Source organism: Pan paniscus, chromosome 9, assembly GCF_029289425.2.
Source record: "Pan paniscus chromosome 9, NHGRI_mPanPan1-v2.0_pri, whole genome shotgun sequence".
NCBI lineage: Eukaryota > Metazoa > Chordata > Mammalia > Primates > Hominidae > Pan > Pan paniscus.
The window spans coordinates 5,960,707-5,980,366 of NC_073258.2; the positions used below are offsets into that span (position 1 = coordinate 5,960,707).

Genomic DNA, 19,660 nt, shown 5'->3' on the forward strand with positions numbered 1-19,660 from the left:
ATGTGTAAAACATTTTGTGTAACTGTGCACAATTTACAAAGATCACTCCTTGCCTCAACCTCAAACCAGCTTCAATTTATGAAAAAACCAATGTGAGATATTATGGTAAAAGTAGAAGATACCGGTTTTCCAGCCAACAGAGCAAAGATGCGCAGTCTCTCATCCTGGATGAAGGAGTCTGCTTGGAGCTGATGCCAGTCCACCAACTGCATGGTGAGCAGCTCCCGGACTGACTGGCTACCCACAAACTGAGATAAAAGAAGAGCAAGACGATGATCACCTATAAGAGAAATGGAAGTTTTTTGGTTATTACTAAGGGTTTATGGACTTCATCAAACACTTGGGGGCATTATCTTCATTTCTTCCAGCCTTCAGAAGGGAGGATTTAACATCGTTAACTGCTTTCTGCAGTAGTGCCAAAATATTGATCAAAAACTTACCATTTTCTGCTTGGATAGAAAATTTGCAAAGTAGTTTAACCTATATTACCTATAGACTGAATAGCATATAGACATCAACAACAGATCTACCACTACTTCTGTGATACTAGGCAAGACACCTCAGCTACAAAATGGAGGAAAACAGCCCGGCATGGTGGCTAATGCCTGTAATCCCAGCACTGTGGCAGGCCAAGGCAGGTGGATTACTTGAAGTCAGGAGTTCGAGACCAGCCTGACCAACATGGTGAAACCCCGTCCCTACTAAAAATACAAAAATCACTGGGCGTGCTGGTGCACACCTGTAATTCCAGCTACTTGGAAGGCTAAGGCAGGAAAATCACCTGAACCCATGAGTTGGAGGCTGCAGTGAGCCAAGATCGCACCATTGCACTCCAGCCTGGGCAACAAGAGCGAGACTCTATCTTAAACATAAAAAGGAAAAATGGAGGAAAACACTGGGCACGGTGGCTCACACCTGTAACCCCAGTGCTCTGGGAAGCCAAGGCGGGCAAATCACTTGGGGTCAGGAGTTCGAGACCAACCTCGCCAACATGATGAAACTTTGTCTCTACTAAAAATACAAAAATTAGCCTGGCGTGGTGGCACGTGACTGGAGTCCCAGCTACTCAAGAGGCTGAGACACGAGAACCACTTGAACCCAGAAGGCAGAAGTTGCAGTAAACAGAGATTGCACTACTGCACTCCAGCCTGGGTGACAGACCAAGACTCTGTCTTGGTGCGGGGGGAGGGAAAAAAAAAGGCCGGAGGCAGTGGTTCACGCCTGTAATCCTAGCACTTTGGAAGGCTGAGGCAGGCGGATCACCTGAGGTCAGGAGTTCGAGACCAGCCTGGCCAACATGAAGAAATGGCATCTCTACTAAATATACAAAAGTTAGCCGAGTGTGGTGGCACGTTACCTGTAATCCCAGCTACTCAGGAGGCTGAGGCAGGAGAATCGCTTGAACCCAGGAGGCAAACGTTGTAGTGAGCCGAGATTATGCCACTGCACTCCATCCTGGGGTACAGAGCGAGACTCTGTCTCGAAAACAAAAACAAAAACAAAACAAAAAACAAAAAACAAAAAAAAAGGGGGGGAGTAGTAAAGCAAAAGCTTTTAGTAACCTAAAAGGCAGTACCTTTACCAGAGGTTTAGCCTTACAGTCAAAATAAACAGGAAGAAAGTGGAGTTTATGAATCAACAGCCCTAAGAATCTGACTCTGGCATACCTTAAGATCCTCTCCTACTACATGTTGGTGTCCTGGTGAGCATAACCTTTTTTTAATGATTCGTAAGTTCATACAAGATCAATCCCAAAGATAAATTCTCACTGTACAAATGCACACAGACCATAAATAGTACCAGACTGAGGCTGGATGTGGTGGCTCACGCCTCTAATCCCAGCACTTTGGGAGGCTGAGGCAGGAGGGCTGCTTGACGCCAGGAGTTTGAGACCAGCCTGGTCAACATACAGACCCCATCTCTATTTAAAAAATAAAAATAAAAGAAAACAAGAAGCTACCAGGCTAAATGTGTAGTGACAATGGAATGCAACAAGCCCTTTATATAGCTTACTGATTCTGGCTTTTCCTGTGATTTGTTCCTTATAATCCCAAAAGTGGCAAAACTCTTCAAAATAAATCCAGTCGATGGCTCCAATTAATTGGCTTTGGATAAATTAGGTTCCAACAATCAAGGTTTGAATAAGGATCTGATCATATTAGATTAAGCTGAACTATGCCATCCTGTATTCTTATCAAGACTTTATGGCCAGGCACGGTGGCTCATGCCTGTAATCCCAGCACTTGGGAGGCCAAAGTGGGTGGATCACTGGAAGTCACGAGTTTGAGACCACCCTGGCCAACATGGCGAAACCCTGTCTCTACTAAAAATACAAAAAAAAAAAAAAAAAAAAAAGACAACTAGCTGGGCATGGTGGCAGGCACCTGTAATCCCAGCTACTCAGGAGGCTGAGGCAGGAGAATCGCTTGAACCCAGGAAGTAAAGGTTGCAGTGAGCTGAGATCGTTCCACTGCACTCCAGCAGTCTGGTAAACACACAGACAGACTCTGTCTTAAAAAAAAAAAAAAAAAAAAAAAGATTTATATCTAGGCAGTCATTAAGTACTTGCTGAATTGCCTCATTAGTGAAAGGGAACTTAAAAAAGTAAATATATGCATATAAATTCCTTTTAAAAAGCCAGTGAGTACCTCAACCCAGAAATTCAACTTCTATATATTTATTTGAATGAATTGATATAGAACATATTTTATAGCAATTCAGAGTACTGTTTATAGTTTAAAAAAAAGTCTCAATGTGAAGGAAGAAATTTACTAATATGTTACATTTATACATAAAAGAATGCTAAGAAGTATTTGATAATTATCTGTATTACAGGGCATTTGTAATGTGCCACATGAAAAGAACAGAATATAATACACAGCAGGATATCACCTTTGAAAAGTTCACAAGCATATGTCACAGTGTCTGGACATATTTGTATGTATTACAAAGTAAAGAATTAAGTACAAATTGCACATTAAAATGTTTGCAGTGAGTAGCAGTCACAGGATTTGGGTGATTTTGATTGATAGCTTATCTATGCTTTCTAGTTTTATTACAAATGTAATATAAAATTTAAATTTTAATCAAGTAAACAATGTTTAAGGTCCTAAAAAAAGAATTAGAAGACATAGTTTGGCTGGGTGCAGTGGCTCACACCTGTAATTCCAGCACTTTGGGAGGCCAAGGTGGGTGGATCACCTGAGGTCAGGAGTTCGAGACCAGCCTCACCAACATGGTGAAACCCTGTCTCTACTAAAATACAAAAATTAGCCAGGTGTGGTAGCGGGCACCTGTAATCTCAGCTACTTGGGAGACTGAGGCAAGAGAATCGCTTGAACCCAGGAGGAGGAGGTTGCAGTGAGCCGAGATCGCACCATTGTACTCCAGCCTAGGCAACAAGAGTGAAACTGTCTCAAAAAAAAAAAAAAAAAAAAAAAAAAAAAAAGTCATGGTTCCCATTCTATAGGAATAGGTGGGTGTGATCTACCCCCCTTGGCCTCCCACAGTGCTGGAATTACAGGCATGAGCCACTGAGCCCAGCTGCACTATGTCTTCTAATTCTCTGTTTAGGACCTTAAACATTGTTTACTTGATTAAAAGTTAAATTTTATGTTATATTACATATTCCACGGGAACCAGCAATCTTTCTGGGAAGTCCACAATTAATACTCATAGGCTAGAAGCCAAAGGGAAATGCACAATTAGCGGGGAGCGGTAGGAGGCAGTGAGTAGGAAGGCGACAGAGGCGCAGAGAAGGACCATATGCCTTCCCCACCTGACTGCTGGGCCAGAGAGCAGGCCTCACTGATCCTTTTGCCTGTGAGGTAGCTGAATACAGCCTCCACAGGGCTGTTTTTTTGGGTTAAGGAGACTTCCTCTTCAATCTGAGGTGTGGCAGTACAGGATAGCCAGCGGGAGAAAGCTCTTCTTCGCTCCAGAATTTGAATGTATTCACGGGGTTCATTTAGCTGGCTGTCAAGCTCCTTCAGGTGGCCCCATAGGGCTTCACATAGTGTCCATGTCAGGCTCCAGTGCTTCACAACTAAGGCAGGAAGAGAAAAACAATGTTACGAGACAAAGTCTTACAACAACTTCACAGAGGGCATCCTTCTAACTGTGATGTTAAAAATACATAAATTAATAGACATCTCAAACAACCACTCAAGCTGATTACCCTGAATCTGTCTCTACCTCACTTAACTTCGTCTTACAATTTCCAGAAGTACATAGTATAAATAAATGCTTGCTCATATCATGTTTCTGTGGTACTTACATAACAAATGTAACCGTTAAACAGGTTCCCCAAGCCTAATTATGGCTAGTGTCATCTCAGATGATATCTACTTTGATCAAATTCTGTCTACAAAAATCAATCTACAAAAGTACTGTTTATCATTTAAGCCACTTACAAGTATGCACTGGTAAAATAACTTACACATTTGAAAAGACAATGAGACGATTAAGTAAATACAAAGAACTGAAGGAACATAAACAAATCTCAAAACGTGTGGCATAGGACATTCTAAAACAGCCCATTTTTCAATAAACGTGATTTGCTAAACAAAATGATTTTTCTACTGTTTGAAATATTAATAAATTAGATAACCCCTTTATCAAAGTATTGATTCAGAAAAACATGGTCATGATAGATGAGAAAGGTAATCTTGAGAGAAGCCAGGAAGAGGAATTACAACAAAGCTGTTGAGAAGACCAACAGTACTTGAGCTGGATATGGAAGAATGGATAGGATTTAGAAAAGCAAGAAGGGGCCGGGCGCGGTGGCTCACGCCTGTAATCCCAGCACTTTGGAAGGTCGAGGCAGGCAGATCACGAGGTCAAGAGATCGAGACAATCCTGGCCAATATGGTGAAACCCTGTCTCTACTAAGAATACAAAAATTAGCTGGGTGTGGTGGCGCGCGCCTGTAGTCCCGGCTACAGTGACAGAGTGAGACTCCGTCTCAAAAAAAAAAAAAAAAAAAAGTAAAGCAAGAAGGAATGTATTTCTCTCCCTATGTTCTCTGGATTAGGTAAGAAATTCAATTTTATAAATCCAAGGATTTGACTTGCTACAGTTCTTTGTGGAAGAATTTGTACATTAATGGGTAAAAGAACAAAGTGACAAGAACATAGTGACAATTTCTTCTTGCTTGGGAATCTGCTTAGTTAAACTCAACCTCAGAAAATGACAAGCACAGGCATTTACCTACTAGACTGGTGTCAGGAAATTCATCCTCCCGTGAACACACGCTACCACCACTATTATTGGGACATCAAACATTAGAAACATAGTGTGTACTCACTTTGTGCTTCTGGTAAGTCTCCTGATGCTTCTTTAACCCAATCTGCATAGTCATGAATGACAGCAACTCCCAGATTGGGGACAATGAGAGGACACAGTTCATCCACATGGACAGTGCTGTGTTTTAATTTGAGCTCCAGAGGTGTCTGATATAATTTCATGTCTTCATCTGGCTTTCTTTGTCTCAAACTGAGTTTTTCTAAGTGAACTTTGAATGGGGACTCGGTTAGGCTACAAGAGCAAATGAGGAATAGAATAGAAAATGAACCTAAGACAGAAGCTAGGATTTTTACTTCAACCAAACCACTGTTTCTTTTTATGATTACAAACGGAATGCAAACATTTCACTGTAGTTTTAAAGAAATTTTGTTTCTTAAACTATACTGAACTTATCTGCATATACTGGGGAAAAAAAATCATCTGATCAGTGCATTCAGAACACAAAGGCTTCTTAGGCCAGGTTATAACAAGCATGAGAATCCTAACAGATTTAGAACTGGCTAAAACTCAAGGGCCAAAAGCTATTGTGGGATACCTGTTTCTCAAATTATACTTGGGTATCAAAAGTCATGAGGCTAAGCTTCTAGATACTAAAGAACTGATTCTAAATTACAATGAGCATATAGCTAAGCTAGCCTTGTTCCAATTTTTTTTTTTTTTTTTTTTTGAGATGGAGTTTCACACTGTCGCTGAGGTTGGAATGCAGTAGCGTGATCTTGGCTTACTGCAACCTCTGCCTCCTGGGTTCAAGGGCGATTCTCCTGCCTCAGTCTCCTAAGTAGCTGGGATTACAAACATGCACCACCACGCTGGGCTAATTTTTGTAATTTTAGTAGAGACAGGGTTTTACCATGTTGGCCAGGCTGGTCTCGAACTCCTGACCTCAAGTGATCCTCCCGCCTTGGCCTCCCAAAGTGCTGGGATGACAGGCGTGAGCCACCGTACCCGGCCCCTTGATCTAATTTTTAAGATTGATATTAATAACCTTCAAAATTCACAAGATAATGCTTAACCTAGAATAACTAAGTTTAGGATCAGTATTCTTAATTGTGAGGTTCAAGAGACATTGTTGTTTTTTTCTTTTTCTTTTCTCTTTTTTTTTTTGAGACTGAGTCTCATTCAGTTGCCCAGGCTAGAGTGCAATGGCGCGATCTCAGCTCACTGCAAGCTCCGCCTCCCGGGTTCACACCATTCTCCTGCCTCAGCCTCCTGACTAGCTGGGTCTACAGGCGCCTGCCACAACGCCAGCTAATTTTTTTTGTATTTTTAGTAGAGACGGAGTTTCACCGTGTTAGCCAGGATGATCTCAATCTCCTGACCTCGTGATCCGCGCATCTTGGCCTCCCAAAGTGCTGGGATTACAGGTTGTTTTTTATTTTTTCAAAGTCAACTTTAAAAATGAAGGATAGGCTGGGCAAGGTGGCTCATGACTGTAATCCCAGCACTTTGGGAGGCCAAGGTAGGACAATCACTTGAGCTCAGGAAACATTAGCTGGGTGTGGTGGCGTGTGCATGTAATCCCAGCTTATCAGGAGGCTGAGGCAGGAGAAGAGCCTCAGACTGAGAGGCAGAGGTTGCAGCAAGCTGAGATCGTGCCACCGCACCCCAGCCTGGGAAACAGAGCAAAACTGAGACTCAAAAACACACACACACACACCTGGGAAACAGAGCAAAACTGAGACACACACACACACACACACTCTCTCTCTCTCTCTAGAAAGATGACAAAGCAGGGCCCTATCCTCCTGATTAGTTTTTTTCACCTATCATGTTGCCTTTCTCAAAAAGCATCAAGAAATGTGACTCACGGTTTAACAGCTACTGGATTGGGCAGGAATCCAAACTCCATGGAATCGGCAATCTGATGATTTTCTAGTTCATGAGAGCCATTCAGCTGTTCTCCACTATTAGCAAGAGTCCAGTTGGGGCCCCAACCAACACGAAATGAGCGTCCCATGAATAGGGCCATGTCCATCAAGAGTTTTCCCTTGCCATAGGTGACAGACTTTTCACGAGGGACTAGGCCTAGTTGCCTACGTGTACCCACTGTTTTCAACGGAACCTCAGGGGCTGGGCTGGGCATTGTGAACACAGAAGTCAGGGGTGGAGGGACAGACCAAGAGGATGTGGATGGGATATTCATTAAAGATGCTGTTCTGGGAGTACGACATTCTTGCACAGAGGCACTTGGTGAAAGAAAAGCTCCACTTGTAAATTTTGATTGTAGTAACCCACCAACTGAAATGAAGAGGGAATGAAGGGGAGAAAGACTATTACAAAACACAAGCTATTGTTTCTTGAACAATAACAAAAATCAGTAAGGCTGAAATCATTCAATGTTTAATCAAACTACTTATATCAGATGTGGATGACCAGAAGCAGGCTAAGTCAGATTTTGCAGAAATTACTCTTTGAACTAGGAAATCAGGACAAGATTCTAATGATGATGATGATATCTACAACAATAATAAAAGCAACAACACTATTAATATTATTTAAAAATATGCAGCAGACTCTGTATAAGTCATTTGTATATGTTATTTCATTTCACTCTTCAAAAACTTTTTTTTTTTTTTGGAGACAGAGTCTCGCCCTGTAGCCCAGGCTAGAGTGCAGTGGCATGATCTTGGCTCACTGCAACCTCTGCCTCCTGGGTTCAAGCAATTCTCTGCCTCAGCCTCCCGAGTAGCTGGGATTACAGGTGCCTGCCACCATGCCTGGCTAATTTTTCTGTATTTTTAGTAGAGACAGAGTTTCACCATGTTGGCCAGGCTGGTCTTGAACTCCTGACCTCGTGATCCACCTGCCTCAGCCTCCTAGAGTGCTGGAATCACAGGCATGAGCCACTGCACTTGGCCTCAAAAACTTTTAAATGATTAGCATTATTATCATTCCTATTGTATATATGAGAAAACTGAGCTCAGATAAGTGACTTGTCCAAATCTGCAAAGTGACAGGACCAGGAGACAAGCCAAGGTTAAGTCTGGCACCACTCCTCATGCCCTTATCAGAATCCTAAAGGTAACGATTTCTTAGCACATATAAAAGTAAGATCAAAACTCAAATTCCTATTCTACTCTAAACAATGCTACAGTTAATGAAATAAAAACACACTAGGTATCTTACAATTGTACATGTGACCTTCTGAAGGACAGTTCTTTAAAAAAAATTTTTTTAACATTTAAATTTTTATCTAGCTAGCTAGCTATTATAGGGATGGAGTCTTGCTATGTTGCCCAGGCTGCTCTCCAAATCCTAGCCTCAAGCCATCCTCCCTCCTCAGTCTCCTAAAGTGCTATGATTATAGGCATGAGCCACTATGCCCGGCTGAAGGACAGTGCTTATTACCAGTGCCTGTTTCCCAATTTTACATGGCTTTTGTCTAAAGCATGGAGTTAAATATTATTGAAGTACCAGATTTTCATGTAGTATCCATTATGGAAAAGGTTATTAAGAATGTTTAACTGATACTTTATTGGTTAATATATTTTCTTTCTTTCCTCTATACCAAAGGGAAGTTAAAAATATTTTTAAAAAGCAAAGTTGATAATAAGGGAACTCAAAAGAATTGAAAAATATTTAGTTTTTAAAGCAATATAAACAAATGTCTCTCTGCCAGTTCCTCTGGCTTTCAAAATATGTTGAAACTACATCTGCTTAAGTTCTTTGCTGATATTAAAACTTTATTTCCAATCCCACATAGTTACAAGCCCACTAGAAAAGAGAAAACTTTAAAATCAAATATGTAATCACTTCCCTGGGAATTTAAAAAGGTTTAATGAAAAGTAGAAATCTGATGTGCTCTGTGCATTACGAGAAGCAATACTTGTCCCTAGAAGACAATAAGACAGTGCTGTAAGGACTGCACAAAACGAGTATAGTGCAGAACAACTTGCTGAACTAAGTAATGTTATAAAAATTGGGAAGTCAGAGCTTACTATCTAATCCACATTCATAAGCAAACAAAAACATGAACCTAAACAAAGCACAAATGCTTTTTTTCTCCATACACTTCTGCATCTGCACAAACAGAGGTAATTCTAGTTCTTAAAAACCGGCCACTCCTGCCAGGTGCAATGACGCATACCTGTAATCTCAGCACTTTGGGAAGCTGAGGCAGGATGATCAGTTGAGGCCAGAAGTTCAAGACCAGCCTGGGGCAAGATAGCAAGATCCATCTCTATAAACATTTAAAAAAATTATTAGTTGAGTAGTGGTATATGCCCATAGTCCTAGCTACTCAGGAGGCTGAGACAGGAGGACTGCTTGAGCCCAAGAGTTCAAGGCTGTAGTAAGTGCGACTGCATGACTGCACTCCAGTCTGTGCAACAGAGAGAGACCCTGTCTCTAAAAACAAAAAACCTGGCTACTCTTAATGAATACTTATGAGTACAATTTCTCTTAGCACCCTTATGTCACAGGTATAGTTGTTTGGCAGACACTTGCTAGAGAAGTCCACTTGGGTTAGAAGAAGAAAAGTGAAAAGCAGGACTTGATGACTGTACAGCTTTCTTGTAAAATAGCATCTTTTATACTGTACCTAGTGAACGAGTTTTCGACGAGTGGGATGCTGAAATGGGGAGTCTGGGAGAACAGATTTCTTGAGAAGTATCTGCTTTGGAAGGCAGGCGACTGAAGCGTTGATCCAGTGCCATATCTACATCTTCTTCATCAGTAAGCAATGATGCTTTCATGATCTAAAAAGGCAATATCTATAGAATGAATGTGCTTCCCAGAATCAAAAGGCCATACCAAAAAAAAATGCAGTTTACAACAACCAAAAATATTGTTCCTCCTCAAGGCTGTGTACAGAGCTAGTATATTTGTGTGATGGATGGACCCCATTACACTGTGTGTGCCTGAAAGGCAGAATTCATATAATACTTCTCTTCTTTCTATCTATAGCGTCTCACCAGGGCCTGGCACACAGCAGTTGCTATGTTTGCTGATAAAATAATTTTAAAGTCAAACATAAGCCAAAGGTTAAACACATAACACACCAAAAGGCACTGGGATAAAGGGAAGTAAAGACATAGCTTAAAGAAACCTGTGCTACTAGGCACTAAAATTTTTAAATTTTGTGGAGCACATACAGAGTCTTAAAAGTACCCTGTGATGTAGACAAAGTAATATTTTATAGAGAAAAATCAGTACTCACAGCTATTATATGACTTGCACAAAGTAATAAAGTTATAAAATTGGGATTGAGGCCGGGCTCAGTGGCTCATGCCTATAATCCTAGCACTCTGGAAGGCCAACGCGGGCAGATCACCTGAGGTCAGGAGTTTGAGACCAGACTGACCAACATGGAGAAACCCCTGTCTCTACTAAAAATACAAAAAAAAAAAAAAAAAAAAAAAAGTAGCCAGGTGTGGTGGTGGTACACGCCTGTAATCTCACCTACACAGGAGGTTGGGGCAGGGGAATCACTTGAACCCAGGAGGTGGAGGTTGCAGTGAACCGAGATCACACCACTCCACTCCAGCCTGGGCGACAGAGCAAAGAAACTCTGCCTCAAAAACAAAACACAACAAAATTGGGATTGGAACTAGGACTCTGGATTCTAATGCAGTTAAAACCAGAAACCCTATCTACTAGTTCTCAATATAACCTTATCTCCTTGAATAAGAGAATGAGGCCCAGACATTGGCCATATTCTTGTATTTTTTTTCCCCATTACAGTGAGCACTCAATGATCTTAATAACCAAGGAAGAGACCTGATCCTATGCAATGGAGATAAAATATTAGTTTGGCTTTCTGTTATAAAAAAGGTGGGTTAGAACTTCACCTGTAAGACATGTGGATTAATTCCCAGTGAAGATGCAATATGTGTTGAGGCAGACACAGGTTCCTGATCCTCAGGCATGCTCTCTTCTAACATGGTATCCAAAACTGGCTCCTGGGTGATATCTATCATGTCACTGTCCAGTTCCACAACCCTCCCTAACTGCTCCACCTCTGGGCTCTGGCTCTGTAGACAGCAGAAAGATCAGGAAAGCAGCATTAAATTATACCAAACAGAAATAGATTCTAAATCAGATTTACTTTATTCAGAATATGATATAACAATTATTAGATTCAGCCCATTCTATGGTGAGGTAAGGTAGCAGATTTGCTAGAGTGATTTAAAATCAATTACCCCAAGATAAACCAGTACTTTGATCCAAATAAGGATTCATGTAGTCATCCCATTCTAATATTATGACCTGGTGTCTGGGACCTAAACCAGCACCCATGGTGAAACAAATGGTGGTCTTCAGAGACAAAGATTATGCTTTACTTGATCTAGCTAGCAACTACAATTTTCTGATTTACACAGGGTCACCTTTTCCTAACACTGCCAGAAGCCATTGGAAAAAAAGAACAAAAGGTACAAATATCAAAGTCTCCAGTAACTTTGCTTTTTCTTAAAAACATTTAGAAATAAATTTCTAGTCAACACAATCTTGGGTCTGGAATTTAACTTTTGGGTTACTGAATCCTAAGGTTAGCTGGTCTCTACTTGTGCAGTACCACATAAGATACGAGCACTATCTACTCTTCCAAAAAACAAAGTAATAATATTAGGAACAATTTTAATCTGGGAAGAATCCCTTTATGTTTAAAAATGTCAAGAGTTATATTTACATTTATTAAGCAGTTTTAAAGACAACTATGACTAACAGTCTATGATTTAAAAGGGTAAACACTCAAAGCTGAAACACACTGTAAATTAATTGGTACAGTACAAATTCAATTACCTATATCCTAAAATGTTAGCAAATGACTAAGCCAATATTTGAAATATTTTCAAACCAAAAAAAAATTCTAGACTGGGTTTGATGGCTCAAGCTTGTAATCTCAGCACTTTGGGAGGCCGAGGTGGGCAGATCACTTGAGGTCAGGAGTTCAAGACTAGTCTGGTCAACATGGTGGTGAAACTGTCTCTACTAAAAATATAAAAATTAGCCGATGTAGTGGCATGTGCCTGGGATTACAGGCACATGCCTATAATCCCAGCTACTCGGGAGGCAATGGAGGTTGTAGTGAGCCAAGACTGGGCCACTGCATTCCAGCATGGGCAACAGAATGAGACTCTGTCTCAAAAAAAAAAAAAAAAAAAAAAAAATCCGGAAGGAGGAAAAAGCCCTGGTGATGATACCCAGGGCTCCCACTTAAATTTTAAGAACAGTGGCTGGTCATGGTGGCTCACACCCATAATCCCAGCACTTTGGGAGACTGAGGTGAGTGGATCACCTAAGGTCAGGAGTTCGAGACCAGCCTGGTCAACATGAAGAAACCCTGTCTCTACTAAAAATACAAAAATTAGCCAGGTGTGGTGGCGTGTGCCTGTACTCCCAGTTACTTAGGAGGCTGAGGCAGGAAAATTGCTTGAACCTGAGAGGTGGAGGCTGCAGTGAGCCAAGATTGTGCCACTGCACTCCAGCCTGGGTGAGAGTTAAACTCCCATCTCAAAAAGAAAAATAAATAAAATAGGCCAGGTCGTGAAGGCTTGATAAAATGGTTTATGGCTGTTTTCTGTGTCTAGCACATCACTAAGTTCAACACTTATTTATTTCGTTATTTCTATTACCTAATGCAGTGCTTGACACATGGTAGAGAAAGCAGTAAACTATAAAAAGATAAGGAGAGTGAGTGGGAGGAAAGAAAAAATGGGGAGGGGGAGAGTGGTTCCAATTTACTACACTACTCAACAAAGGAACACTGCTAATAGCAAGAGATGCTTACCTTGAACACTGTTTCAGATAACATGAGAGGATTTCATTAAATAACCAGATTAGAGACCTAAGGGACTCGTCGTATGTTTACGAAGAATGCTAAGGATCAAGGTTTTATTTATTCTATTCACACAAACAGACTTCAAACCTGTAAGATATCATCTAGTAAGTGGACAAGGGGGAAGGGAATTACTATGAAACTATGGTTAAGTGCCTAGAAGGCCCTATATGTAAATTTTGTTGAAGTATATCTAAGTAACTGCAACATACTCCCCAAAGCTGTCTGTGTACTTATTTTCCTGGATATCTTGGCAGATCAGGTACCCTTTTTAGGCCAGTCCTGAAAAAAAAAGTGTACTTAAAAAAAAAAAAAAAGATGGCTCAGAAGTAACTGAGGAAAGGGAAGAGAAAGCCTACTGGGAGGTCGATGGAAAAGAACGGCACGTATAGGAAGCAGCAGCCAACGAGGACACCATTTTAACTCTCCCTTTCCTACAGTATAATCTCTTGAAGGCAGCATCATATTTATTTCCAAATAATGGCATGGCCCATTACAAATACTAACTACACAGATTATATCTGTAAAATGATTGTCTAAATATATGGAGGGTAACGTTTCACAACTGAAACCTTCAATGACTTCAGATCTCTCAAAAGACTGTTCCTCATTGAAACAAGGCTGCCAATACCTAATGATACAGCATTGCTTAATTCAGTAGGAAAAGTAAGATATATCAAGACACCCTCATTCAACAGAGTGAATGACAAGTCCAAGGTCAAACAGATATTTAAATAATTCATACTGTCCTCTCAGGCAAACAGTTTGATCCAATATAACTACTATTGTTGCCTGTCTCAAAAAGAACTAGTTTTCTAACTGTAAAGAATGTTTTTGGCTGGACGTGGTGGCTTATACCTGTAATTCCAGCACTTTGGGAGGCTGAGGCGGATCACTTGAGCCTAGAAGTTCGAGACCAGCATGGGCAACATACTGAGGAGGCCCCATCTCCACAAAAAATAATCACTTTTTTCCTTTAAAAAAGTTTAAAACTTATTTAGGCAGGGCGCTGTGGCTCCCGGCCTATAATCCCAGCACATTGGGAGGCCAAGGCAGGATACTCATTTGGCCAAGAATCTGAGACCAGCCTGGGCAACACAGCAAGATCCTGTCTCTAAAACAATAAATAAATAAATTAGCTGGCATGATGGCATGCACCTGCAGTCCCAGCTACTTGGGAGGTTGAGGTGGGAAGGATTGCTTGATCCCAAGAGTTCAACCAGCCTGAGGAACATAGGAAAACTTTGCCTCAGAAAAAAAAAAAAAGTCATTAACTTATTTGAATGGATTCACTTAGTGAACAATGCTAAGTTTCTGAGCAAGCCAATTAGCCTGCCTTGATGTTACTGAACACAAGTTACACTTCAGTTATAAGGCTGAGGTACACTCTGGGGACTGTTGTGGGGTGGGGGGAGAGATAGCTTTAGGAGATATACCTAATGCTAAATGACGAGTTAATGGGTGCAGCACACCAGCATGGCACATGTATACATATGTAACTAACCTGCACACTGTGCACATGTACCCTAAAACTTAAAGTACAATAATAATTTTTTAAAAAAAGTTTACAAAAAAAAAAAAAAAAAAAAAGGCTGAGGTAAAAACCTACACGTATCTCTACTTGAGTGCCAAAGGCCTGAGGTCTTTCAACATAGTTTTGAAACCTGATTGCACATTTCAACCACCTGGGGAGAAGCATTAAAATATAAATATGCCTGAGCCCCATGCCAAATCTGTGGAATCTAAGTCAAGCTTACCAGGGCATTGATGCAGCCAGCTGGAAATTGGATCCCAGACCAGGATTTTGAAACTAATGTTCTAACCACAGAACAAAATACTCTGCAACTACCTTAATTCATCTCTGTGACTAAGGTTTATCTGCCAACCAACATTTTCTCTAACCTAAAAGGTACAGGAGAGAAGATCACATGAAAATTTAGTTACCTTTATGTTTTCTGGTTGCTTAGATTTACTTGCTTTTTTTAAGAGCAAAAGCGAGGCTTAAGAACCAACTGGAAACAGGGGACTGACGATATTATATAAAAGGTAATGGAACAAATGTGATCATTAAAGAAAAATACACATCTTCCTAAATACCTAAAGAAACAGGCCTCTCTCCCCCAAGAAAAAAAGAAGCTGAAGTTTTGCAATCAACCTCTTTAAGGGGTGAGGTGATGGTATGCAGTCATCTTGACACAGAGATGAGAAGACTGCTATTTCCAGTATAGTCAAACGGCACAAGTAGTTTCCCCATGCAAAGTAAAATGTAGGGTCTTTGGTGCTAATAACAAACCACTGGCATTTCCCATCAGCTTCACTTGGGTCAGTGAGCAATAAATATGAAAGAATTCTCTAGAGTCCTACATTTCTGCTCCAACATACCAAGCTCAAGGCCTTCGAAAATAATGCAAGTAAACAAAACCTAAAGTCTGGACATTTAAATACCTCTATCCATTTCTCTCATTTCTGCTCTTCCCAACCAAAAGGTCAAAGACCATTTCCACTTCCTCAGTCAAAGCTACTTGCCCATTTTAGGCTAGCCATGGTGACTCACGCCTGTAGTCCCAGCACTTTGGGAGGCCAAGGTGGGAGGATCACTTGAGGCCAGGAGTTCAAGACAACATGAGTTGAGGCCAACATGGCAAAATCCCCTCTCTACTAAAAATACAAAAAATTAGATGAGTGTGGTGGTACGCCCTGTAGTCCCAGCTGCTTGGGAGGCTGAGGAATGAGGCTGCTTGAACCTGGGAGGCAGAGGCCACAGAGAGCCGAGACTGCACCAGTGCACTACAGCCTGGGCGACAACTCTTTCTCAAGGAAAAAAAAGGCTACTTGCCCATTTTAAATCCTTACTACCTCTTTTCGCTAGAACCTTGATCTGAAATTTTTGGGTGCTCAATTTTTCAAAAAGCTCTCACAAACACAAGTGTCAATATAGGAGTTTATAGTTATTTTTCTACTATTTCTATTCTGGCAATTAAAGAACCTGGAAACTACTGTCAACATTACAAACATTTTCCTGTCTGTCCATAAATGAAGCTTTTCTTTTTCAGCTGGGCCAACTGGAAAGAGGTTATCTTTAAGATCCTACATATTACTTTTATTACAGAAAATAAGGCCATCTCACTCTTTCCCTCAGAAATATATATATTTATAATAAATATATATATAAGATTATAAAAAATTAGGAAAGAAGGAGATGATACAAAGCAGATGACAGACAAAATGAATATGGACAACTGGAAAACCAAGTCTATAGCATTTCATTTGTCAATGGAGATTTCTTAGGGGCATTCTAAATGCTACAAAGATTATAAACATAAAAGTCAATATATTTCCAGTTTCCCACATTTATCATACCCTCCCCTCACCCTGTACGCGCAAACATGTATATACACACATTCTCCAGAAATGCCTAAGAGACTATTTAATAAATCATAAAAACCACACATTTCAGCAGCCATAAGAATTATAGCATGGAAAATACCAAATGTCTAGCTTTCAGCAGCTGAGAGGTAGAGGATGCTTTACAAAGAAATCCCGTATCAATGATACAAGTAATTGCGATAAACAATGTAGGCCCTAATCTCCCCAAGCCAAATAATAATTCATTTACATTCCAAAACTATTTTTCATAAAGATTATGTACTATTAAAATACAAATATCAAGGTTACCCGAAGTATAAGCAAACAACTTAAAAAAAATGGAGATTAAAAACCCTTTCAGAAAGCTAATTTAACTTTTAAAAAACCATGGAGGTAAAGAAAAAAGATTAAACTGCACATCAGGTAGTCAATAAAGGCAGAATTTACTGTGCATGAACCCACATGAGCAAATCTTAAGTTAATCACTGAGCAGAGAATTCAGCAAGTCCAAATGAGAGAGAACAAAGGGTTTAAAAATGACAATCTGTAGAGGAATAATCCAAACAGCAAGAGAATTCTTTAAATCTCTCCAGTAAAAAGACAGATGCCTGCAAGACCTCACGCCCTCCCTTGTACTTGTTTCAACGTGACTGCCAATGTTTGTACTCTTCAAAGTTCCAAGGGTCATAAAACAGCTTTGTATTAGCTGAATGACTTGCTTTCAACTTCGGTATCACGGATTCCATTCAAATTCACTGTCCTTTTTTCTCTACCTGAGGTGGAGGTGCAGGTTTGCCATTAAGAGCCATCTGCAAGGGCGTAGTCTGGCTTGCAGGAGGCAAAGGGGCAGTCTTCAACTTCTTTGTACTAGTTTTAGACGGATGCTCCTCCTCCTCTTCATCAGAATCCTGAAGGCCATACTTAGAAAAATGGGAGACCTAAGGAAGAGAAGAACCCCACAAAACAACTTAAACATTATGCTTTCCCAATACCTGCCTTTGCAATCTTGCAGCATTACCTTAAGAAAAAAGAAAGAAAAGGGGAGAAATATCTAAGTATTAAAAGCAAAATATATCACCTATCACACTTTTATCTACGATTTAGAAGACGTGTGATGTATGCTCTAGTTGCTCATACTAGTAAATTAATAAAGATTACATAATATACATTAAAATGTCATTTAAACTGTAATCATTAATATAGGAAACTTAATCCAAAGACTTGTTATTATTTTCACAGACATATATTGCCTGTTATCCTCTATCTACCCAAGGGCCTTTAACAAGTTAAATAATTCAACCAGCCTAGAATGGGAGGAAATCATTGGATTAAACTATTACGGACACTCAACCTCTTCATCTCCAAAAATCTTTAAAAGTAGGAATGACAATTACATAGGAAGAGTTGATCCAATAGACACCTGCCTGATGAATTACTGAAGTCCCTAATGATGACAAACATTAGAAAAACTACACCTTAGAAATGTATTTATAAATCCTCATAGGAGTTGGGCAGAGGACTTGAATCACGAGCCCACAGAGTTTGTAAGAACTCATTACTGCTGAATTTTAACTAGGTTTGTAGTTTGGAGTGAATCATAATGTATCTGTACATCTCTTTCCAAATTTCTAAAAATAAAGAGATCTATTTGGCTGGGTGTAGTGGCTTACACCTGTAATCACAGTACTTTTGGGAGGCCAAGGAGGGAAGACTGCTTGATCCCAGGAGTTGGAGACCAGCCTGGTCAACACTGAGAAACTCGATCTTTACAAACATTTTAAAAAGTAGCCAGGCATGGTAGTGCATGCCTGTAATCCCAGCTACTTGGGAGGCGGAGGCAGAAGGATTGCTTGAGCCCAGGAATTTGAGGCTGCAGGGAGCTATGATCCCACCATTGTACTCCAGCCTGAGCAACAGAGCAAGACCCCCATCAATCAATCAATAGAATTTAGCAAAGGATCCCTTCCAACATAAACGTTTTGTGACTCCAAATATAGTTTATAAAAGTCTGAACTGGGTTAAATGACTATACCTTAAACACCCAAGAACCAGTTTCAGGCCGGTATTCTTTGAATTGAGCTCCCTGTTTCCTTGAAACTGCTTCCAATCTTCCTTCATAGTTGATATCAGCAAGGCGATCTGGGCTCTTTATTAAACAACGAGATGTTTTATCTGTTGGCCAAACTCCATCCAATGTAACTTCAGCCTTCCTGTAAAACATAACCAATTAAAGTAACCAATTAAAGTAAAAGCGCTTCATATATAAGACCAGAAAGCCACCTAACACATAAATAGTGAATAATGGTAACTATGCTGCCTTGGAATTATTCTGCATGTGTCATAAACTTGAGTTTTGCCCCATAAGCTTAAGAGCAAGGAGTCACTCCTACATTGACAACTCAATATCTGGTTCTAGAGTCAGACTGCATTTATTTAAATTACCATGGTACATCAATTATTTCCAATCTAATTTTCACACTTAAGCTAGGAATCACTAACTTATTTAAGTTACAGTCCAGTGGTACGAACCAAGTCTTATGCAGATCTTAAAGGACTACTGTACTAAATAATAATAAAAAACAGCTACTACCCATTTACTAAAAACAAATGCTTAGAAAATGAAGTATCAGGAATATCGGTATGAAGATGACTACAAGAGTGGTAGTGTACCACTTCTAATATTAATACCAGAGTTCAAGTGTTGTATCCTATTCATTTTGTATGCCTTACATCTAAACACAGTGACTACTAGGATGTAATAGGTAGATGCTGCTCTCCATTTCCTGCTTCCCGGAGCCCCTGGCAAATACTACTCTACTTTGTTTCTATAAAGTTGACTTATCCCAGATACATCACAATATAGTACTTGTCTTTTTGTGACTGGCTTACTTCACTTAGCATGTCCTCAAGGTTCATCCATGTTATAGCATATATCAGAATTTTCTTCCTGAGGCTGAATAACATATATTTTTTAATTTTTAAAATAAAAAATATGGAATGCTTCATGTATTTGTGTGTTATCCTTGTGAGGGACCATGCTAATCTTCTCTGTAGGCTGAATAGTGTTTTATTGCATGTATATACCACATTTTGTGTACCCATTCACTTATCAATGAACATTTGGGTGACTTTTACCTACTGGCTGTTGTGAATAGTGTTGCTATGAACATGGGTATACAAGTGCTTGAGATCCTGCTTTCAATTTTGTATATA

The 19,660-nt window shown here is 40.1% G+C and overlaps 1 protein-coding gene and 1 non-coding gene across 13 annotated transcripts in view; both read right to left on the bottom strand.

Annotated features, from left to right (window-relative positions):
* Positions 1–19,660, bottom strand: part of NUP98 (nucleoporin 98 and 96 precursor) — a 122,893-nt gene that overhangs the window by 20,293 nt on the left and 82,940 nt on the right. For 11 of the 12 annotated variants that reach the window (XM_008961891.5, XM_034932006.3, XM_055094013.2 and 8 more), the window contains 8 exons: positions 18,480–18,657; positions 17,221–17,385; positions 11,094–11,276; positions 9,845–10,001; positions 7,113–7,542; positions 5,306–5,535; positions 3,779–4,045; positions 123–280 (listed from right to left, as the gene is read on the bottom strand). In XM_008961891.5, the coding sequence (XP_008960139.4) occupies positions 123–280; positions 3,779–4,045; positions 5,306–5,535; positions 7,113–7,542; positions 9,845–10,001; positions 11,094–11,276; positions 17,221–17,385; positions 18,480–18,657 (1,768 nt within the window). Of the gene's footprint in view, positions 1–122; positions 281–3,778; positions 4,046–5,305; positions 5,536–7,112; positions 7,543–9,391; positions 9,485–9,844; positions 10,002–11,093; positions 11,277–17,220; positions 17,386–18,479; positions 18,658–19,660 lie in introns of all 12 variants that reach the window. The other variant, XM_055094009.2, reaches the window with a different exon arrangement.
* LOC112441243 (U6 spliceosomal RNA) lies at positions 19,434–19,537 on the bottom strand. Its single transcript, XR_003029185.1, has one exon. It is a non-coding gene; the product is annotated as a U6 spliceosomal RNA (small nuclear RNA).